Genomic DNA, 24,362 nt, shown 5'->3' with positions numbered 1-24,362 from the left:
CACGAAAAACGTTTTGATTAGACTGATGGGTGATTGTTGGGTAACACCACCATGACTGTATTTTAGGAAAAAAAATATTGACACTTATTTTTCTTTTGGTGCGTCACGGTCCCAAACTACATGTGGCCAGGTACCAGTCCGCAGCCCGGCCCCAAACTACACGTGGCCAGGTACGGGTCCGCAGCCCGGTCCCACACAACTTGTGGCCAAGTACCGGTCCACAGCCCGGCCCCAAACTACACGTGGCCAGGTACCGGTCCGCAGCACAGTCCCAAACTACACGTGGCCAGGTACGGGTCCGCAACCCGGCCCCAAACTACACCTGGCCAGGTACGGGTCCCCAGCCCGGTCCCACACTACACGTGGCCAGGTACGGGTCCGGAGCCCAGTCCCAAACCACACATGGCCCGGTACGGGTCCGCATCCTGGCCCCAAACTACAAAATAAACATGGCCAGGTAGCGGTCCGCAGCCCCGGAGTTGCCGACCACTGAACTATAGGTCAAAACACGAATCACCTTGTGACAAGTTATTTAGAATATGTGGGTATGGTAGGTAAGCGGATGGTGTCTCAGGCCAATCAAAACAGTTCGCGTGTCACTTTCTCCTAGTTTTAGCACAAGTGTGTATAATATTAGCAGGGGAGCTGCACTTGGTGATAAGAGGAGGTGGAGACTCTCTGACACATCTGTCTGCTTGATGAGCCAAGTGTCAAAGCCCCCCAAAGAATTGGATGGAGTGCATCAATAAACGACTTTAATCCCCTCCTGGGGCCAATGTCCTCCTACTAATAAGCGATCGTCTTACACCGCTGGCAGTCGGGATCGCGGTAAAAGTAGCTTGGCATGGGCCCCGGCACGAGGGGTTCTGTTGTACATTGGGAATTGTCTGGACACAGGTAACAGGCTGTAAATCACACGCGCCTGCTGTTGCCTTAATTGCTCGACTGAAACTGTGTTTTGTTTCTCTCCATTTGCGCTCCCCTCCCTTTAATGCCCTCTGGTCGTACCACTTTCTTTATACGAAGTGTCCGCCATAGCTCACACTCCTCCGCCTCCTCTGATTTTCTTTGCCAGGCTTCTCGTCCCCCACGTCCCAGTCCGAACCTGCCCTCAGAAACACGGAGGAGGCAAAATAGAAGGACGGTGGCTATGGCTTAGCCATGCTGAAGGACGTGTGGGTTGCTCGGCTCCGCAGGGAAGAGTCGATGAGTGTTCTAGTCAGAGTGACCCTAATTAACCACGCATTATCTGCAGGCTGTGTGGTGGATTAAGGCCTTTGGCTGAGAAGCAGACTTGAAGACCCAAAGACAGACTTTATATCCTGCCTCAAAGCAGGAGAAAGATGGACGGGGTTGATGAGGTGAAAGGTAGAAAAGTCCAAAGAGAAGCCCAGACGTTTGAAGCCTATCTGCATAATAGGACATTCCATTTATGAGAAAGTAAACATCTCAAATCCATGAAAAGGTGTGAAGATTGCCAGGCTATTGACGCAATAATTTTGTTTTGGCTCCAGGACAAAGATATGAAATACAGTGGCACCTCTACAAAAAAAAGCCTTATTCGCTAGAATTGGTCTTGCAACAAGCACATTTTCCCGATAGGGAATAATTAAAAACTAACGAGTCTTTCCTCGACTTTGCAAAAGGTTCAACCCTAAGTGAACCCTAAATAACACATCATCTTGATCACTAAAACAGATATAAATATAATTAAACAAAGAAAATCTAGTAATAAGATAAAGATGATGATATTAACAAAATAAAATGAGTGTTTTTTACAAGCAATTCCTTTCGAGTGACCCAAACCGCTGTATCTAAGGTATGTGTGTTGTGCAGACGGTCCGTGGCTTTTGATAATACGTAAGCCCTTATTGTAAATTTAAAGTCAAAGTTACTGTAACTTTAAAAGAACTTGAAAACACATTTTTTAAAGCCCTTTTTTTTGCCTGGTACAGTTTTTATTCATGAATGTATTTCGCTTTATTAGCTGGACTTGCAATGCTATCACTTTGTACAGGTATTTTGAAATTAATATATTCAAGGAGATTTTTCTCTGCCTACCTTTCAAAATCTTACGGAATTGGGTGTCAATAAAAAGAGCTTTTAAAAGACCACATGCACCTTTTCTGGAGTTTTTATTTTGTTTTTAAGAAAAGCAAAAACATAGCCAGCACTTCATTCATCTCCTTTGTAGACACCAGTTTCTCTGGTTCATCCTCATCCACACTGTTTTGTCGCAACAGGAATGTAACTTCCCTCGGAAATTATTGCAGCAAAGCGCTGCATAAATTCCGCTCCTCTGTGATCGGCACTCACTGCTTTCCGATTCTACTCCTCTGCTAGATCACTCACACAAAACACTGCACTCGTTTTTTTTCCCCTTATTTCTTGCTTCACTTTACAGTTACCCTTACTGAATCTTAATGCTAAGGTCACAAAAAATCACATAAAGGAGGTGCTATAAAACAGGTTTAATCAGATGCGATCAGAACAAACTAGCTGCGTAAAACAGGCACTCTACAGGTATAACCATGGCGTAGAATCAGGTGCTTGATAGCGGGAGGCGCATGCAAAAACTGGACCGAGCTGATGGTGGTAAGCAGTTACTAGCGCTAAGCGGTCTCGAGCATTGTCTGGTGGGAGCCTGTGGGAGTGCTTGTGAACTGGATTTCGTAAAGAAAGCAAGATTTTTGTCAAAATAATCGAACATCTTGTGTGTAGAGGTGCTCTTATAAAAAGGTACCACTGTAATTTGGGACCATGGTATACAGGTATAACAAAGGGTGCGGAATGATGAACTGATTGCAATGAGGGGTCATGGGCGGTCTCTACTATTAACCTCTGGAACACCTCTTCAACTGGATTTTCCATTGTAAAGCGAGCAAGACTTTTGTTAAAAAAATGCAAAAAAATAATGCTAGTAGAAAGAGGTACCACTGTAACTTGCTCTGTAAGAAGATGAACAGGAACCTCACATTTGAACAGGTGCTAAAGTTTTAGGAGGAGGGATTATCATTCAGTTGCGAGATAAATTGCTTCTATTCCCATTTGACATCAGTATTCCCCACCCCCCCACACCGCACCTACCCAAGATCTGAACACTTCATTGTGTTGACAGGTCCTAAACGTAAGGCAAAGCTGCTTTAAACTCAAGTCTATTGTCAACGAGGCAATTCAATCGGAGCACAACACAAAGCCCTCACTGATGTGCCACAAAAGCGCGGCAGCCGCAAGCGGGAAGCGCATGCAATTTTAGAAAGGAAAACATTTTAGCGGCAGATGTGACATAGCTCATTTCACATGACGGATGAGTTACTCTAAACATGATTAAACAGAAGATTAACTGACACAAACCAGCCAACTGCTCCAAGTAGCCCAAGATTATCACTCATGAGGCACAATTTCTTCAAGTGCTATGTGTTCGTACAAGCCGTTGATTTATTTGTACCGATTTACATAACATTGCAAGAGTGTATGCATTAGAGCTGCGTTATCACTTCAAGCATTACGAGGCTCTTAGAAAGTATTACAGGTTATCCTCTGCTTCCCCTATTGACCAGAAGATGCTATTTAAAGCCACTTTAACATTTCACGCTATACAAGAGTGCACGTTATAGACCAGGTGTCGGCAACCTATGACACGCGTGTCAGCAGTGGTACGCGAGTGCACGGCAAAATATAAATGATCATTCTTTAAAAATGAGCATTTTTACCTCAAATTTAGACATTTTCAATTGCGCGCCGTGTGATTTAGAGGCTTTACGTTAGGCTTTACATGGGTTTTGTGTCAGTGTGTGTTTGCGTGGCGCCTCGCAGAGGAGAGATCTGTGTTTTAACCCAGCCAACGAAACACAGGCGGGCGATAAATGGACGAATTATGATGACTCCTCGAGCGAAAACATCGCGTTATTTCCAGCCAGCGCGGACAGATGCCTGGGGTTTTGTGCAAAAAATGACCGTGCTGTTCTGTGCATTATGCCCTGAGCGCGTTGTACCTCGCGTATCAAGTGTTAAACGTCATTACGAGACGAAACATGAACATGAATTCAAGGCAGAGACATTAAAATACGCTGTGTCCAGGTACGTCAAATAAATACAGACCCTGAAAACCTTTGTCACTGCTACACACACCACCACTGAAGAAAGTTATCATATCGCTCACTGCATAGCAAAGCACAGAAAACCCTTTACTGATGGCAAATATTTTAAAGAAGAGTGTGTGTGTGTGTGTGTGTGCGCGCGTGCCTTCTACTTTGCTGTTGTTATTTCAAGTTTTATGCAACAAGATATCATTGATGAATGGTATGGCAGCTGTCCATAGTACAGTCCTCGGTTCTCGACCATAATCCGTTCCAGAACCCTGTTTGAAAACCGATTTGTTCGATCACCGAAATCATTTTTCCCATTAAAAATAATGTAAATCCTTTTAATCCGTTCCAACCCCCTGAATGTTTACCTTGAATGTTTAACGTAGACATAAAGCTAACCCAGGCTAATCGTACGTTCACGTTATCGTAATCTTCCGTACGAAAGATTACGCTAACATGAACATGTAAAAATAAAAAAATCAGGTCGTTTACATGTCATTTAGCACCCGGGTCTCCACAACAAGTGGTGAGCGGTTCATTGGAAAGGGGGCTCTGTTCCAACACCCTCAATGTTGGGCTCCGTTCCAACACCCTGAATGTTTAACGTAAACTTAAAGCTAACCCAGGCTAATCGTACGTTCGCGTTATCGTAATCTTATGAATAGGATTTCTTACCTTTGTGGTGGTCAGCAGAAGGTGCTCACACACCTCCTTCATATTTGGCTATTATTTCTTTCTTAAATGCAATAGTTGTACGCACTACTTTTGTTTTTTCACCTGTAGCAACTTTGCTGTTTGCACTGACTTTCTTCGGAGACATAATAAGAGGCTAAAACACCCGTACGCCGCTCAGCATCGCACCCTAGCGTACGCACTCACGCATTACCGGCGTTCGAACTCCGATTTTTTGACCAAACAGCGAAGCAAGAATTTCTTGAAATTTTTGGTCGGGCTTCGATTCGTTCGAACTGAGAGGCGTTCGAAAACCAAGATTCCACTGTACTTCTTTTTGATTGGAGTTCATTGTTGATGAAAAATGGTTGATTCTGGTTAATTCTTGTGGCAAAAAGTTGAATTCATGGATGGCTACAGGCCTTTCCACTTGTTATTCACATTCCTTTTTTAGTTGATTGATGAACAAGAATAGTGGAAGATAAATTGGTCAGTTATACCAGTGTTTTTCAACCAGTGTGCCGAGGCACACTGCCGTGAGACCTTGTCTAGTGTGCCGCTGGAATTTGCCCAATTTCATCTTTCAAAAAAATCAGGGCACTATTCAGTATTTTTGCTATCTTCAGACGAGGAACTGTAATAGTCATCCATATCAGTGGGAGACAGTAGTTTTTTATATACTTTTTATGTACTAATTATCTGCTCTTGAGGTAGAACAGTACATTTAATAACTTAATTTGTTTAACAAAGTGGTTTAAGATTGCACTGTAAATAATCATCATTCTTTTTTATTTTAAGTATTATTTTCTTATTTTTATTTACTAATTATCTGCTTATGTGGTAGTAGAGTGAAATATTTGAACTTAACTTAATTTTCAAACATTTTCGACGGACGGTGTGCCACGGAACTTTTTTTATAAATAAAAGTGTACCTTGGTTCAAAAAGGGTTGAAAAACGACTAAAATGTATATCCATTCTGTATATTTGGACTGGTGTAAAATTACAGCTCTGTTGGATATTAAAAAAATGTTATACGAGTCATTAATCTTGGTGTGGTACACTGATTTACGAGGAAATTTAAAAGTGGCACTCCACACCAAAAAGGTTGCTGACCCCTGTTATAGATGAAGAAATACAGTATCAGTTTTCCCCGTTTCACGTGAAAAAACTGCTTAAAGCTGGGAAACAGCAAACGAATTTCTAATAGGAGTTGTTTTTTTTTCTTAGTGCTGCGTCTACCTGCTTTTTGGCATTTTCATTCACTTCTGGATGTTTCTCAGTTTTGCAGTGATAAAGAAGAACGTTTATAAATGAAACACTCTTGAGCCATTACATTTCAGAAAAGTAAAGATGGACAATCCATATTTAGGCACCTCAGGACACTGGCTAGTGTACTATTTTATGACACATTGTCTAATAGATTTGTTAAGCAGTGTATGTCGGCAAGCTGTAAAAGTCAAATGTCAAGGGTACAACAGCAATATCTTTGAGCGTACAACCACAGTGACAAGACAGCCTGCCTCGAGGCGATATAACATTTTTTGTGTGCACATATTTCACGGCTGCCTCTTACCTCGGTCCGTGTCGTAGAGGTAGACGAACTTCTGCCACTTGTAGTGCGAAATCAGACTTAGGACGGCCCCTCGGAGTGCGGGACGCATCTGGATAACGAACTGCACTTCATTGTCGGTAGGATAACTTGGAGTGACGAAGGAAGTGTGCAGAGCTCCGCAGAAGGACGTCAGGGTATTCATGGACTTTTTGTCGTAAAAACCGAAGATGGCGTACACTCCGCGGGAGAACTGGGAGCAGACTGCAAAAGAGCAGGGAGGGAGTGGGTAAACAGGAGGGTTAAGGCTTGTGATGGCAAAATAAGCGTATGCACATTTAAAAACTTGCGTCTCATCACTTTTGGAACCAAGCGATCGATCGGGTGGTTTGAACTTCTGCTCATAGCCAATTAAAGCTTGATGTGATTACTGATGCCTCTTATTATACGAGATAAGCATCGACAGTGAATCCTGCCGAATATGCATTAAAATACAGTGAACATTCGTTTATATCAGGCAGATTTAGTGATGAAGAGACTGTAAACCAATTAAATAAACTGAGCCCAAAAAAACAAACTCTAAAGTACAGTAATCCCTCGTTTTTCACAAGGGTTGCGTTCCAAAAAGGTGCCGCAAAAGAAAAAAAATGTCCAAGTCGAAACATTTATTTATTCAATTCTCTATTATACATTAATACCAAAGAACTCAAGTAGTTGTTGAAAAAATACAAGTACTGTACTTTATAAACTTTTCTTTTACAAATAACCTCAGGACAGTCAAATTATAATTTTTTGTTGGTTTATTGCATAACCTTATTGAGAACACAATCCACTTTACAAGATGCTCTGTCGCCATCATGTGGACGTTAGGGAAAACTGAATATACCTTTCAGTCAGCAACCCATAGAATACATATGTCTAAAGCTGCGAAAAAATAAAAGCGTAATAAGGAAGGAAACACATTCTGTATCCATCTATAATAATTGAAAAACATTAAGAATGTGTCCTGTTTGTCCGTCCTCCTACAGAAACCATATATTTTCCATTATCAAACATTTTTGAAAAAGCGGGTGGAGAAGTCCAACTTTGTTGGCAATAGAAAGCTTCCTCTTTTTGTGCTGACATGAGGGCTCTTAGAGAAAATTGAAATTGGAAAAGATTTGTGCATGCATAATGTGGGTTCATCAAGCTGTTTTACAAATGTGTACAACTCAAACTCAGACACAGGCAGAAAAGGGGCACGGTGACTCTTTGGCCAGACAGAATGCAGAACACAATGCACAATGTAAATCCTTGAAGTAGGGAAACTGATAAATAGACCGCAATACAGCATGGGATTACTGTACTGCATATTACTTATTTTCTTCAACAAATACAGTAATGACTGCACTGTCAAAAGATAATTGTAATAGTCAATTTGAATTAAAAGCACAGAAACTGTTAAGCCAATCAGAATGCAGAAAATAATTTTCGACTCAAATCAGTGAACTAGCAAGACCCTGAAAAGTAAACTGTATTATACCGAGTTTACTGTACTGTGCTACCCATGGTCTTTCTGCTTTCTCTTTTTGACTAACCTTGTAAAAACTGTTTAAACTTATTTTGCTAACATTTTCAAGTCAAACGTTTATACTTTAAAGTTAGTAATGAAAGAAATTTCAAAAAAGCATCTAACTTACTGAGACTAAGAACCTTTTTGGTAGATGTAGGATCCCACTCAAATGAGCGGAGAATCTTTTTTATTCAGATCACAACCTCAATTTGACAGAATCACCAGTTCTGCTTGTTGGGTTTTTCCATCAAAAATCATGAATAACTCATGGAGGGAAATACTATGCATAATCATACAGTTTGGAAATTCATACTTCTTAAAACAACAGTTGGATGGTTTGTTTATTAGAGTAAATTTGTTTGGTCCCATCACACCTCATACTCACCACCGGGAATAAAAAAAAATGGTCAATTTCAGCAAGGCAACCCTTATCTTAAAGGTCAAAAAGCAGTGTATAACATTAACCTGTGGGGATGTTTTAACTTTTCACTTGACTGTTGAAAATATAAAGTAAAACTCTCAACGTTTAAAAAAAAAATGCAAAAAAAGTGAGTATAATGCACTACGGACTGGACGGCCCTTTGGCTATGTAATTGGGTGAGTGGGTAACTATTTATAGTTCAGTATAATGATATATTTTATCAAAGACGAACATTTACAAATGTCACAGACAGCAAAAGCACATTTATTTTTATCTACAAGCCAATTGTGTCAATTAACTTGTTCATGGGGTTAGAAAATATCTTCCTATACTCCATATTAGAGTTAAGATCAGGTCTAAAATGTCTAACCTGACTTGGGCCCGAGGGTATGGAAGCCCGACCCAGCCCGAGACTGACCTTTTTCAAGATGTCTTATTTTCCTCGTGTAGCGATCAAATACAGTTGGTACTTATGTAATACTAGATTAGTGGTTTTTAACCTGGGTTTGATCCAACCCATACTATTTCGAACAAAAAAATAGGTCGGATGAATATGTACGCTAAGGAACGGGATGGGAGTCGACGTCCTAACCACATGATTTGCAGTGCCAAGTTGAGCAAATTAAGCCTAGAACCAGAAAACTAAAACAGTTCAAGAAACTGCTGTGACATAGGGAGTATAAGAACACAATCCTTTCGGAATTCATTGTAAAGGCATAGATTCAATGATAAGACCAGTCAGATTGCCCTGGGATTTGTACCTACCGTAAATTCCAGACTATAGAGCGCACCTTATTATAAGCCGCGCCCACCACATTTTAAGAGGAAAACCAATTTTGTACTTACACAAGCCGCACCTGTATATAAGCCGCATGCGCCCACATTTAAAAATGTAACACAAACACAAAATTAACCCAAACCCGACTTCAAGTCCCGCGATTGAAACTAAATGTCCTTCATTAAAGTCCACAGTTCAAAAATCACAGCCGGCAAAATGAACGGAAAATGATACCAGTAATTAAGGTTTGATGCAGACCTGCAGAGTCCGAGTCCCGTTGAAAGTAATCCAAGGAAAAAGTGTATATTTCCAAAGGTAAGGGAAAAATATATCAGATGAACACATTTACTCACGCAACTCCTTTTTCTTTAATAAACTTTTTACCTCCTCTTCTTTCCTTGTGTGTCCCTCACCTTTAGCGGTCCCCACTTAAACTTGGCACCCCGCTTTTGTTCCGCCCCTCATTTTTCGTTCACACGTGTAAAACATATCAGAATAAGTGTCTAAAATAAATACAAATAAATACATTACAAAAATATACAGTTGCAAATACATATTAAACATGGGTTACACATATTTAGAAAGAAAGACGGTACACCGAGAAATTTTTCAAAGCTTTAATATTTATAATATAGCTTTGACAGGGCAGTTAATGGTAGCAACACTCGAGCGCCGCTGGCGGCCGTTAGAAAAATTACATAAATTGGCCACATCACTGAATAAGCCGCAGGGTTGAAAGTTAGGGAAAAAAGTAGTGGCTTATAGTCCGCAATTTACGGTATAAACAAACCGATCCTAACAGAATTGCTGGAAGTTTTGTCCATGATTACAAAGCAGGCAGAGTCACACACCATTGGGAAACATTTGCAAAGCCAGCTAGGATAAAGATGGCGAATCTGAAACTCCGAACAGCGTTCGAAGGTAAAATGATGTCAAATTCCTCTTTCAAATGCCATCAGCGGCAGAATAGAGACCGTGAGTTGAGATATCTATGCTCAAGTAGTCACAGATCTGAGAGAATAAATCAAATGATTGAATTTGAAAAAAATATATTTTGTTGAACACAGAAGTAGTGTTCGGTGAGTGGGCATATGAAACTGGTGGGGTTTGGTATCGCTAACAGAGTTAAAAACCACTGGACTAGTCAGCAGCAGTCACCACTTGTCTAAAACACACAACTCCCCACATTTCTTTGTGTAACCTTCCACCAAAGTATTTTTTTAATTGCCGAGAAGTACAGCAGAATTGTACAAATGACAGAGTCCGTCACAACACTTGATCTATTTTGAATGAAACAAACCCAGGACTCCTTCAGGGGATACAACATCTGAGCAGGAACAAGGCGACAAACCCACATTGGTGCGAGCATTCATCATGCACTATAATAGATGATGAATGTGCACCACCTCAAGGCGAAGAATTTTCAAACCCGTGCGTTGACTTGTCCTAATGTTCCCAGCTACAGGTGTGCTTTCACTGGCCTTTTCACCAACTGCTGCGGGCTTTCTCTGATTTACTCTTAAGTGCTCCGTTCAAGTGACGAAGCATCCCGAGGAGCTGAAAAATCTTTCACAACGACGGGCGGATGTTTAGAAGGATTGTTACATGGGGTCATGTAAAATGGGTGTGTTTAACAACAGTCACTGTGCACATCAAACACTTGAGGACAATGTTTTAACACGGAATCCATCATTTAAAGCAATGAAACGATTTGGAGCTGTATAGAAATTTGAACTCTTTTAGTCGTGTCCGCCATCTTCTGGCTTGTGTCATCATTGCAACCTATGCTGCGCGTAAAAACACGTACATTTATTGTTTCCTTCCAGGTGTTTGGGTTGACATTTGGCCTGATACTTGCAACAAGCCTTTTCTTACTTTCACCATTTTCATACCACACTAACAAATTAAAACAAACAAATCCGGAGAAAAAAATGACGTCACTCCCCCCATCTGTGTGTTCTGCTCCGAGCAGCTTTAGGGTGAGGGAAAGTGCAATGAACGCAGATAGGCGCGATGGAACAAAGTTTTAAGGGCTCTTTAAACTCAGTCGGGCATTGTTAGCACATACCTAAAAGACAAAAATGTTCTAGTATCAACTTTTTAAGGACGCCTCGAACAACAACCCAACCTTTACGGAATAATATAATTCAACTATTGTTATATTAAATCAACTAAGAATTTTTTTTTTCTGTTAAAATCATTTCACTCTCTCATAAGCATACGTTTTAAGTTTATTATCTCAATTTTCACCTCTGACAAGCTGCAGTTGTCATGATTACTGATGCGAGGCACCTGTGCCCGCTCCTTTGGCGCCAATTGCCTCAGACTCTGATTGGCCCCTTGTCACTATTTAAACCCCCGTCTGTCACGTGTTGTCAGTCCGTCTGCGAACCTCAGTTTACGCTAGGCAAGCTTTTCAATCCTGACTCACTCCTGTTTTGGCTCCCATCTGATCTCGACCACGTTTTTTGCTCTCCTGTCCTGGCTACTGACCTGTTTTTTCCGCTCCCGAATCAGTCATCGCTCGCCACGGAAGTACCGCGACCAGCGATCACCGGATCGTGTGTGCAATCCTTTCCCTTCTTCCCAATAAAACTGAGAGAAACGTACGCAAGTGGGTCCTGTCTCAGTTCTGGTCTTGACAGCAGCTTTAGTTTGGAATTGCTCCAAAGAAGTTGATCAATTGGCTTTGTGCTAATATATATGCAATATTTGGATGTAGGCTATATGTTTTTATTTAAAATGTCATCATTGAGTTTGAGGGGAGTGCTACAGAGTAAAGTCATGCTTGTCCCCACTGGTTTAGTTTTCTTCTTTTTTGTTAGTGTAGCATGAAAAAGGTAAAAGTAAGAAGAGGAGTATTTCAAGTAGAGTCCAAACACCAACCCAATTCCCAAGAAATATGAAAAAAGAAGAGTTTAATGCAGGGCGCCTAAAAATTCCCAAACTTGCACATGCATCACGGAAAAGGCTGACTAAGGCTGCCAGGATGACGCAAGCCAGGAGATGGCGGCATTGAGTAAGAAAGTTCCAAATTCTGTACAGATCCTTTAATCAGAACTCTGCAGATGAATACAAAAATTGAACACTACTTAATTACTTGAGCAACCCTTGTGTTTAGACATGTTCCAAGCTTAAACTGCAGTCTACATGATACATAAACATTTTAAACTAGGAAAACTAAACAATATAAAATAATGCATTTGGTATAATTGACAATATAGAAATGAAATTCTCTAATTTAATAAAACATGTCACTCGGAATATTAAGTACCAAAAAAACAAAGCTTATATTTTATACTCCCTTCATCAATTGCAGTGAAACAAAAAAATAATAATTTTCAAAAGATTTCATGATGTTCTCTTCCAGTCTGCAGTGCACACTTTGCACCGACACTCTAGAGAACACAGCAGTGCCCACATAGTGAGCACTTTCGCGCAATTACTCGTGAATGAAACACTAGTTAGAAGCAGGATTTGCTTCATCCGCTCTAATTCCCTTCCCCGCTGCAGACAACTTTGCCCAAGGTTCACATACTGGAAGTCAATCAACAGACTGCAGATTTCTATTAAAGAGGCATTGTTATCTTCAACACTAGATAGACACACATATATTGAGTAACATAGCTGTCAAAAAGACCAATAATGGACGGAAAATGACAACTTGTACCCGTAAACAGCGTTGGGTAGGGTTACTTTAACTTAATTACTTTCAATTACTTTTGGATTACTCCAATACCAAATATGCTAATAAAAGACAAGAAACTAAATATAAATAAAATGATGACTCACAACGCGTGGTTAGCTTTCTCTCCTGGCTTTGATCTCTTTGATCTCCGGCAAAACTAACATAAAATGCGACAGAAGCGAAATGAAAATAAATCCAAACAGCTTGCCAGCATCATTGTTGCCGTTCCATGTATTCCGTTACTCCCCAAACCTGCACAAAATTTTGCCATTTTATTCATATTCAGTTTATTTTGTCTTTTATTAGCATATTTGGTATTGGAGTAATCCAAAAGTAATTGAAAGTAATCCAGTTAAAGTAACCCTACCCGACCATGCCCGTAAATGTACTATTTTGTGTCTTTAAAATGTTGCTTGTAAAACCCCAGCAGCCAATACCTGCTGAAAACTACGTGTACACAACAAAAGTGTACCTACTTGTAAGTATGTCTTTTTGTTTTGTACCTGTAACTTGATTCGTCCTTCTAGTTTTTTTGACACGTAGGTTTTTATGCCGTAGGTTTTTGTTTTGTACTCGTGGTTTTCAACATGTATCGGCAAAGCTTTCTGTGAGTGGTATGTAAAACTAACCAATTACTGATTCAAACACAAGGACACAGGGAAAATCATCTCTTTCTGGGTACACCTTCTTCACCCATAAATAGACGCCAACTGTTTTCTCTCTGCTCCCTCTTAATTTGGGTCACTTGTGAGACAGATATTGTCCGAAGGGACCGAGTCTGACATCTTAGTGCCCCCAATTCAACTGCCCCCTGCTTATCAAGTACAGATTTGAGTGAGGGGGTGTATTCTAAGAGATACTTCCCTTCATTACTACTTCATGATCATGTGCTGTGTTATCTTTTTCTATGTTAGAGTCATATTAAAGTGGAAAGGTTTATGCTTTGTGTTTCTCCAAGGACACGTTTTTACAGTATTTTCAGGCCTGGTGTGTCAGGACCAGAACAAAGACAGGACCCACTTGCATGCGTTTCTCTTAGTTTTATTAGGAAGAAGGGAAAGGGTAGTATACACGATCCGTAGATCGTTGATCGTAGGGAGCAGGTTACACAGACGCGGAAGTGGTATTTCCGTGGCGAGCGAAGGCAGTGGCGAGAGCGGGGAAAAACAGATCGATGGCCGGGACCGGGGAGCAAAAACGTAGTGAATTTCAGAAAAGGGGTCAGAGCCGGGAATCAAATAGGAATCAGGACAGGAGAGATTTAGGGTCGTAAGGCTTGCCTAGCGTAAGCTGAGGTTCGCAGACGGACTAACAACGGGTGACAGGAAGACTGGGGTTTAAAAAGAGACAAGTAGCCAATCAGCGTCCGAGGCAGTTGGCGCTAAAGGAGCGGACTCAGGTGCCTCGCATCAGTAATCATGACATGGTGCGAGAAAACCAGCTCCTGCCTATGCATGATACCCTCTTTACAGTTAAAAATGTTTTGCATATTTTGCTCTATATTTTATACGGAATATTAATCAGAAACGAGGTGTGCGTTATACACAAGTGTGTGATATACATGAATAAATATGGTATTTAATTTATTTATCTATTTGTACCCTTTTCACGGCCAAATTTAAATGTGTTTTATTGACTTTCAAAGCCAATTTTGTGATTTATCCAGTACCATTAAAAGAAGAAATCTAGAGTGAATCATATTTGTGATTTACATACATGTGTGACTTTTAATCTTGCATGTGTAATCAAGACACATCATTTTTAAATCTTGAGTAAATCATGAATATACTTGTAGATCTGAACAATTCGTGTGTAAACATTTTTGAGACAAATCCCTTCCCATTTAAGCTTTGGGTAGAAATGACTTACATTTTCAGTTGCAGGAAGTTCTTTCCATTACAATTTATCACTATAATGTTTTGCATAGCCCCAAAAATATTTCCATAATCAATACATCATCCTTGCAATATTACACATTTCGTAGTGCCCTGTTTAGTTCTACCATGTACTTGCCCTCTTGGGTGCGACCTGTAGGAGGCGATGAAGCTTCATAAGACAATGCAATACAAACTAATGCCAGCTGCCGTTAATCAAGAGGGGAGAAGAAAAGCAATGGCAAAGTGAAGCCACCATGGGGATTGTGGGCCTCATTTCTAAGCAGACTTGTTGAGACTTGAAAACAAGTTTAAGCATTTATGAGCACTTCATCCAAACTTCAAGCATTTCTTTGTTCTTGAAAACACAACATTACAACTCAGACATTTTCAAGGATTTCTACCAGCCGTACGAACCCTGGGCGTTGATAAAATTCCAGGAAAAAAATAATGAAATGGGAATGGACTCGTCCAATTCACCGCTTTCTGCTAATACATTTCACATATTGCCATGCAAGAATAACAAGTGTGCTTGACTCGTAGTCTTACCACAACAAGTCTTTATGCATGATCGGGTTTCTCATACCTGACAATTCATTATAATCATATCAAAGCCTTTGTTTGTCTCCAAAAGCCCTATGAGAACCTACGGCTTGCTTATAATTTAAATAGTAACCCCGCCGCTCTTTATTTAAATATTTGGTTGGAACTACCTGGCTAAAGTAATGGTCGTTTTTTTTTTCTTACTGACAAAATGGCACATAGCTTAAGGCTTAATGATCAACAGAAGATCTTGTATCCCTGGAGGGCTCGCCCAAGTTACTTTGAATGCCGTCCGCTGGATGAGGACACCCGTGAAGCCCCAGCGTGTGGTGGAGCTTGTTAGTAGATAAGAGCGAGAACACAAAAGGTTTTTGCACACGCCAGCTTCATTGAAAATCAATAACACGGCTCCCATTAATGGTATGTGGTGCCACGCCAACCATGCTCCAAGTCTATTTATGGCAACGGCGAATGCTTTTTCTTCTACATGTTGTAAAGTACGTTTACTTGGAGGACTTGTAAATATTACATAGTTCACACAACATTAAAGTTTTTGTGGTAGATATATTGTTTTCTGAAAAATGAATTAAACCAACTAATTGGATAGAAGATTGATGAGGATGGTATTGGCTCATTAGCACCTGATGTTGTATTTATTTTAACAAGCAATCCACAATCCACCGGCTTAATGTGGGAAGAACACAAAAATTAACATGATTGTGGAGGTTCCCAAATAATTTTAGTTGTTTTTGCTTAGCCAGATCGTCATCAGGTCTTAGAATTAAACAAGAAAGTGATACTAGCAATCAAAATGTTTGATTATAAAATGTGGCACTGAATATACAGTCATGATTGCATGATTTTTCCATCTATATTAGTTCTTTTATTTATTAATCACATCATTACTTTGATAATCACATTATTCATTTCGTTGTTATGAATGGACCTTGTGCTTTAACATACATTTAAATGAAGTATGACCTTACTGAAAGCCACTAGTTATATAATTGGAATTGTATGATGTGATACAATACTTTTCGGAAGAAAATAGTTTTTTCCCCAGTAGTTTAGGATTTGGCATCATTATTTTTACACGCCCCTGACAGTCAATGCCAATTTTTTACACCGAAAAACAACAGCAGCCTGATGAAGAAGGTCCTTTATCTGAGGCATCTCCTGCTATTGGTAACCATGGAAACCAGTAATCTGTTTTATGTGGGAGAGCAAACCCCTACCCCAAAATAATGGCCTGGAAAGGGATGGGTGCTGCTAGGTTGGACTTGCCCAAGACACACCACATTGAGCAGTGATTCATTTGATGTTTCAATGTATCCTATTATTCAGTACTTTCCTAGCAATGTCTCTAAGTGGTGTTCTGATGAGTCTGCCCTTCAGTCTGCCCTAATCTTATTATACCTGCAAAATCCAGTTAGATCCAGTCCTAACAAAGGTATCTTGTAAATATGCCCCTCTTGCCTTTGCCTGGGGAACCCCATTTAAGTTCATTTCCATTTTGCAGCAAAATTAAAATTTTTAACCCACACCTCTTTTCTATAAAAACAGGGGTCAGCCATTTTTCGATGTTTGCTTAGGGAGGACTTTGTCCAGATGCCCCAAGCACAGAATATTCTGTTTATTTCTTTGTTTTTGTTTCTTTTGTAATAAAAGTCCTCAGCTGGAATGCTCTCTTCAACTGTTCTTTCTTCGTCCAAACACTTGTTCCAATTTTCCGGAATTCAAAATGCGGAAGTACAAGAATTATCCACACAAACATTACTTAAAAAACAGATCCAAGCCAGCCAGACTAGACTGACTTTGCTTTTAAGTTGCATGTGGTCCTTAATACAGTTGTAACATTTTAGAATTTGCATTGTTGTTATTGTAAGTATGACAAGGCATTCAAGGATAAACATGTATTATGCGCAAATCTCAAGTAAGAAAGAAACAACATAAAAATAATATTTTTAAGGTAAACGTTTTTATTAGAAAATAACTATTTAATTTAAGTACGATTTATTATCTTATTTTCTCCTGATTTCCAGCGTGCGATCATGTACTAAAACGGAATATATAATGCATATATTACGTACATTCTTTTAGAATTTGGGTGTGCATCATACAGAAGGTTTTACGGTAAAAATATTTGTGCAATGATTGATAAGTCAAAAAAATATCATTGACTAAAATCAACATTGAATGCAACAGGAATTTAACCAATGTCACAATGGACAGGGGGTTTTGGGGTTTTTAAGGGTTATTTATCTATCTTCGTTATTCATTATTCATTATCCGTTATCGGTCAGTTCATAATACGCTACAAAGCCTAGGAGCCGGGACACTTACTCTCAGCCAAAAGGCCAAGCTAAGGTCCTAGCCCTAAAGCCTTGTTGCGATCATTGCGAATGCACCGTTCCCGGAGGTACTGCAATACCGGGCCGATGCGTGGAGTGGACAGAGCAAGCTCTTATTCCATCTCCGGAATGCAAAAATCTAAGCTAAAAAGCCAAGCTAAGGAACTCTGCCATTCAATCCTCCATGTTACCTTCATGATCATGGTATCTCCCCTGACAGAATTCTGAAACCTTGCCATTAAACCATTAGTGATATACAGTAAGTAACATACAAAAGGCATTTATATCAGTATCACACCATTTTTATTCACGGTACCAGAGAAGAATGTTAGAAAAAGCGAGGAAATGCAAAAAATCACAGTTAGGGGAACAAGTCTTTGGTGTTTCTGATGTTGGTATTGTCTTCATAGGTTACAGGGTACGACCCACCAAACTTAAAAATGTTTGTATCTTACAATGCTTTGCGGTCAGGAACCTGTGGCATTCTATGTTAAATGGCTATGATCCGATGTAAGCACATGCAAGCCAAACTAACACTGAAATTGCTTTTGGTTCAGTCCAGTATATATAAGGCACATTCCCAATTATAGTTTAAGTGTCACACCAACGTAACCCCTTTTTGTAGTAGGTTCCTAAGTACCCCTTTAAATGTAAGCTAATTAATCTATGTATGTTCAATGTTGAGATACTTTATGATGAAAACCCACAAAACAAACTGTAACCACATGAAAACGCCAGCAAACTATTCAGAGCAATTTGATTAGGTGAGTGGTAGAGGTGGGCGGACATCTGCAAAAAGCGCATGGCACTCCCCTCTCTCTTGTTCAGTGCAGTCTGCACTAAAGATTGATATAGTTTGCAGTATTTTGTGACATTTATACAAAATAACTTTGCGTGCACTGTGTTTTAATACTGTTTTTAGGACGTAAATGGCTGTTCAAATGAACCCAAATACTCTTAACAGTGGGGGAAGACACATTTTAAATGGTTTATTTATATTAATGACATTTCTGGTATTTCTGGTTAAATCATCAGATGACAGACAGAAAAATTAAAAATGCTAAAGAACTAGCTTTTATCTGGTGAGTGGGCTTAGTGGTTTTTGTCAATTTTGTCCTAACATATATGGTATAGCCCTTTCAATTTGTTTTTGATTTTTTATTTTGTTTTCAATATTTTTGCTTTTATTGATGTTTGGGTCAAAAAGATTCCAGGCCCCTGATATAGAAGAATAGAATAATTCATTGTCATTGTTACATGTGAAATGCACAACAAAATTATCATCCCTCTCTGGTACAGTGAATACACATCGTGTGATCATGAGATAAACATTGAATGCCTTTTTGCACGTCATCTATATCACTGTTGGCAAAGTGGTGAGGATTCGGCACTCTGCAACGGATATCGAACAAGAGTGGCTGCAGTCAAAGTTTGACCTGCCAAAAAGTGAGAAAGAAAATGGTACACCGATTCTTAATTCAAAATTAGGGGGGCGTGTGATACACAAATAAGTACACCCTGTGTTGTGTGTTTATTATTCTGAATGGGTAAGCAAGCGCTAACTACTGATTTCCTTCATTAATAATGAGAAAAACCCGCTACAAAGCAATAAGCTGTTCTATATTTGCCCACCAGGGAAGGATTTGAAGTCTAATGTAAAATGAGAAGTTCACTCAAGCACCGCTTGCATCAAAATAACTGGAGTAAGCCTCAAGTTAATGGAGTGAGTTGAACATTAGGTCTTACATAGGCCACGAGGATCCAAGGGGGGTGGAAAACTGTTTTTATGTGTTTGTCTGCACAAAGTCCTGAACTTTCCATTGCTTTTTTTCTTTCTCACCTTTATCCCTGTCCTTTATCCTGACCTCTCTTTTTTGCCCATCTTATGCCTCAGCCATCTGGTCCAGCCCTGCAGCAAATCTTCCCTTCAAGTGTGCCACTAACTCCCTCTCTTTTTTTCTACACCTGAGTGCTTCTCCCACATCCCATTTCACTTAGTCTCCCTCCATAATATCAGTCTACTGCATCAGCGAAGAAGACTGGTAGCGGAATCATGAAAAAAATAGAAAAAATAAGATGCGGTGTACACTCACAGAGGAACGAGTGGCTGCTCTTGCATGAAGCACATCCCTTATGGTGATTAAATAAAAATGAATGAGGGGTTGCAGGTATAGGGAACACAAAGGCGGAAACTGTCCCCACAGCTCAGAAGTAACCGAGCAATGTTTAGTCTAATCCGATGATTGCGCAAGTGTCACCTTGAATTTCAATAATAGCAAATTACTCAGACAAGCATGTGCGTGAATGGCATCAGTGAAGGCCTGCAAGGGGACGGGAAAATGCATGACTTTTTCTTGCCTATTTCCTTGAAGGGTAATTGAAAACAATTTTTCAGTGTTTTAGAAAGTAATGAGGTTATTTTAAGAAAAAAGTAAAGAGAATTCACAGGCAATAATGTCTCATGTAAACTGCAGAAAATAAGTCTTTGAACACACTGCTATTTTGCTATTTCTCCCACTTAGAAATCATGGAAGGGTCTGAAATTTTCATCGTAGGTGTATGTCCACTGTGAGAGAAATAAACTAAAAAGAAAAATCCAGAAATCACAAAGTACGATTTTTCAACAATTTGTGTGATACAGCTGCAAATAAGTATTTGAACACCCGTGTATCATCTAGAATTCTGACCCTGAAAGACCTGTTAGTCCGCCCATTTGAAATTCACCTGCACTCCATGGATCATCCTGAATTAGATGCACCCGTTTGAGGTCGATAGCTGCATAAAGACACCTGTCCACCCCATACAATCAGTAAGACTTTAACTTGTAACGTGGCGGAGACCAAAGAGCTGTCCAAAAAGAGAGGATGACTGGGGCCATGTATTGTGAGATTTTAGGGAACAACCTCCTTCCCTCAGTCAGAAAATTGAAGATGAGTCGTGGCTGGGTCTTCCAACACAACAACGATTAAAGCACACAGCCAAGAAAACCGAGGAGTGGCTCCGTAAGAAGCATATCAGGGTTCTAGCATGGCCCAGCCAGTCTCTAGACCTGAACCCAATAGAAAATCTTTGGAGCGAACTAAAACTGCGTGTTTCTCAGCGACAGCCCAGACACCTGACTGATCTAGAGAAGATTTGTGTGGATGAGTGGGCCAAGATCCTGCAGTGTGTGCAAACCTGGTGAAAGACCACAGGACCTCTGTGATAGCAAACAAAGGCTACAGTATCAAATATTAACGTTCATTTTCTCAGGTGTTGAAATACTTTCTTGCAGCTGCATTGCACAGAAAAAAAATTGTTAAAAATCATGCATTGTAATTTCTGGATTTTTCGTTTCAGTTTATCCCTCTCACAGTAGAGATAAACTAAAACGATGAAAATTCCAGACCCCTCCATGATTTCTAAGTGGGAGAAATAGCAAAACAGCAGGGTGTTCAAATACCTATTTTCCTCAATGTATATTTTTTCTACCAATGGGCATAGTTGAACATTTGATGATTAATATTATCTTATTTTTCAATACAATGTTCATAAATACTTTCTGTAGTTATGGAATACTTGTTTTACCTTAAATTTGATTTTTCTAAGGTGATAGTAACATTTTAAGTAGCAAAATACTTTAATTTGGGCGTGCATCGTATGAGGTGTCCGTTAAAAACAGAATATTTTCTTGATTAAGTAGGTGTTAACAATGTCTGACTGAGATCAAAATGCCCGTACATTTTTACCAAAGCTATGCCGGTTGCGAAACACATTAGGTAAGAGAAAATAGGGGAGGAAGAGTAATTTTTTTCACGGCAGTTTTGTGTATGTGTAGCATGAAAACGGTGAAAGAAACAAAATGGCTGTTCAAGTACAGTCCAAACACCAACCCAAACATCAAAAAACAAAATAGAATTGATTCGAGCGCTTCTAAGAAATGCACGTACTTGCACGCGCAAGTTAAAGAGCTTGACAATTTTGACTCGCCCATCAACCTGGCGTCTATGTTTTTATCGTGTGGTAAGAAACCGGAGTGCTAGCAACTGGGACAACATGCAAACTTCACACAGGGAGGCTGGAAGGTAGAATTGACCCCAGGACTGGAACTGAGATAGACGTGCTTATCAGTCTTTCACTGTGCCACTGTGTCACTTGGATGGCTGATGCTCTATTCCTGGCTACATATGCAAATTTTTGACTCCATTTTAAATATCAAGCTTAACAGTTCTTTACAGCATATTTACAACATACTCATGATATTTCAACTTTTGCACCCAGAAAACAAGTTCTCAATTCATACATCCAAATTCATCAGCCGTGATAGCTACATTTCTCCTTCCGTATCACCTGCATTAATGTCAGGTCACTAAAGTTTCCTTTAATCCTCGGGGAACGATAACAAGCAAATGCAATTTTGTCCGTCACTGCGACAACCACCAATGACAACAACACAAAAAGACACAATCTGGCACTTTTCTTCATAGTATGGTTGCCCTGGCACCCTCATCTAGAAAAATAGGGCTGGTATTTTACGCAACAGAGCCCTCATAAGCATTCCTTTCGACGCAGGAGTAAATATTTGCTCATTTCTGTCCCCCAAACTTGGTGGTGCTTAGCAGTTTTGGTTTGAATGAATTTGAAACGTTTATTACTTCTCGGCTTGATTACTGTAATGTATTGCCTTCTGGTCTCCCGATGTCTAGCATTAAAAGTTTGCAGCTGGTTCAGAATGCGGCAGCTAGATTTTTGACTAAGACCAAAAAGTTTGAGCATATTACTCCTGTATTGGCCAACTTGCACTGGCTCCCAGTCCACTTAAGATGTGACTTTAAGGTTCTCTTATTAACATATAAATGTTTGCATTGGCTTGCACCCTCTTATCTCTCTGATTTAATTTCCCCCTATGTTCCTGCACAGAGTCTGCGCTCGGAAAATGCCGGTCTACTTGTGACTCCGAGAGCCAAGAAGTCTGCAGGCTCAAGAGCGTTCTCCATCCGGGCCCCGGTGTTGTGGAATGCCCTGCCTCCGGAGATAAGATCTGCAACCTCAACGGGAGTTTTTAAATCGAGGCTTAAGACACACTTCTATTACAAAGCTTATGATCGATGCCCACCTCATACTCTGTATTGTCCTGTCTTTTTCCGATTGCCTGCCTGGCTGATACGAGGGAGAAGGATGATTTGACATGAGTCAGCGGACCAGCGTCTGACCTGAAGCATGTCAACCCCTGCATTTACCAGCTGGCAGAGATGGGAAGCTGCGTCGTGGCCGTCATAGACTTTCTGGACTAGTTTACAGGCTGGGGGCGTCGTTGCTGTCCAGCACTTTCCGGACATCTTCAACATCTTACCTAGTGTTTACTATTCTGTGTACAGTAATGCTAATTGTGATTCATCCTGGTCAATCCTGGAAGGGGGATTACCACATGTGAGGTCCTTTCTCAAGGTTTCTCTTTTTTCCTCACACTGAGGTTTTTAAGTTGTTCCATGCCCGCATGCTGGTTTAAGATCAGGTAATTGTGCAATTGTGTAATTGTCATCCTGTGCAGTCCTTTGAGACATTTTTTGTGATTAAGGGCTATATAAATAAATGTGACTTGACTTGACTTGAATGTTTATGACTTATACTCCCATGCAACTAAGTCCATAAAATACAGTAATTAGAGTAGTTGGTGCAAAGAGAATATATTTGTGCCGACTTCCTCTTTCATCTCGTCTTCTCGTCCTCTCGTCTTGTTAAGCTTAACCACTCTCTTAAGTCATCCTCCCCCTTCCCTGCTGTAGGGGACCAAGCATCCCATCTCCAGTTCACTGGTCAAACACACACAGTTGTGCCGCCCTCATTCCCTTCCATAATAAGGACGCTCGGTAGTGCTACAGGGATCTTACATTTCTGATGCATCGCTTGAGATGACTGCCCTGCTGGAATGCTAACTCAGATGGATGCGTGCTATCCTGAAGGCACTTTGGGTTAATTCAAGAAAGAAAATTCTGCCATATACTGTCTTTAAACTGCGATAACCTTTTTTTTGCAGTGCTATAGGGATAAGGGCAAAGTGCACTAAATGTCAAAGATGATCGTATCTTTTTCGCTATTTTCTATTTCTTGATAATAGCACATCATAGTCTCCTTTGTGTGCCACTTTTAACTCTTCTACTTGTCCACACACACCACTCAGCTTATTCAAACTTTGGGACCTGCCCTGGAGAGGGGATGCTGTCAGGAGCAGATAGCTCCTAAGTGCCCTTGGGGGGTTGCAGTCGAGCTTTGCAGTTTGCTTCAAAGTGTGAACTCAGATGGCGAAGCCTCGTTGAAGCCGCCGTGAAACATTTAAGAGAAGATGTCACTCGTCCTGCTGCATCAGCTTCTCACGTCGATCCACGCATGCTCCCCGGATATATGTGTATTTTAATATTTCATGCATATTCATATTTTCAGAATTAACTCTCAGTGAACCTGCTCGATAACAGAATTCCAGTCTCTCGTGCTTCCGGGATAATTGCAATTAAAGACTTGAAAAGAGCTGTTGAGAATGTGTGTTTATCACTGAGAATGTGACAATAATATCTTCTTAAAAGACAACACAGTGCTCATTAAATGTGCAAATGCTACCAAAGGCTGTTATGAATGTAATACGTGCCCTCTCCCCACTAATTACAGTAAAAGTGCAAAAAATTAGTCCAAAATGTCCTAGCTGGAAACAATTACTTTGTCGATAAAATGTACTGGTTAAATTAAATGATTAAAAACTAACCCGGTTTACACGATAAAATATTTGGGAGAAGAAAAGTACAGTAACCCGGAAAGGTTATTTCAAGGTTTGTACTCAAATTCAAACACTTTGAAGGATTTTCAAGGCCAAT

The 24,362-nt window shown here is 40.1% G+C and overlaps 1 protein-coding gene and 1 pseudogene across 3 annotated transcripts in view; both read right to left on the bottom strand.

Annotated features, from left to right (window-relative positions):
* LOC148359969 (glutamate receptor 3) overlaps positions 1 to 24,362 on the bottom strand; it is a 205,040-nt gene that overhangs the window by 123,852 nt on the left and 56,826 nt on the right. For all 3 annotated transcript variants that reach the window (XR_015851267.1, XM_088343424.1, XM_088343426.1), the window contains exon 3: positions 6,335 to 6,574. Coding sequence is in view for 2 of the 3 variants with exons in the window: in XM_088343424.1 (XP_088199550.1) it covers positions 6,335 to 6,574 (240 nt within the window). In the remaining variant the exon portion in view is untranslated. The remainder of the gene's footprint in view (positions 1 to 6,334; positions 6,575 to 24,362) is intronic.
* LOC148359970 (U2 spliceosomal RNA) lies at positions 17,564 to 17,678 on the bottom strand (annotated as a pseudogene).

Source organism: Urocampus carinirostris, chromosome 9 (genome assembly GCF_059441175.1).
Source record: "Urocampus carinirostris isolate Australia breed hairy pipefish chromosome 9, RoL_Ucar_1.0, whole genome shotgun sequence".
NCBI classification, from domain to species: Eukaryota; Metazoa; Chordata; class Actinopteri; order Syngnathiformes; family Syngnathidae; genus Urocampus; species Urocampus carinirostris.
Note: the sequence above shows the minus strand (reverse complement) of the source record. Positions and strands in the feature narration are given on the sequence as shown.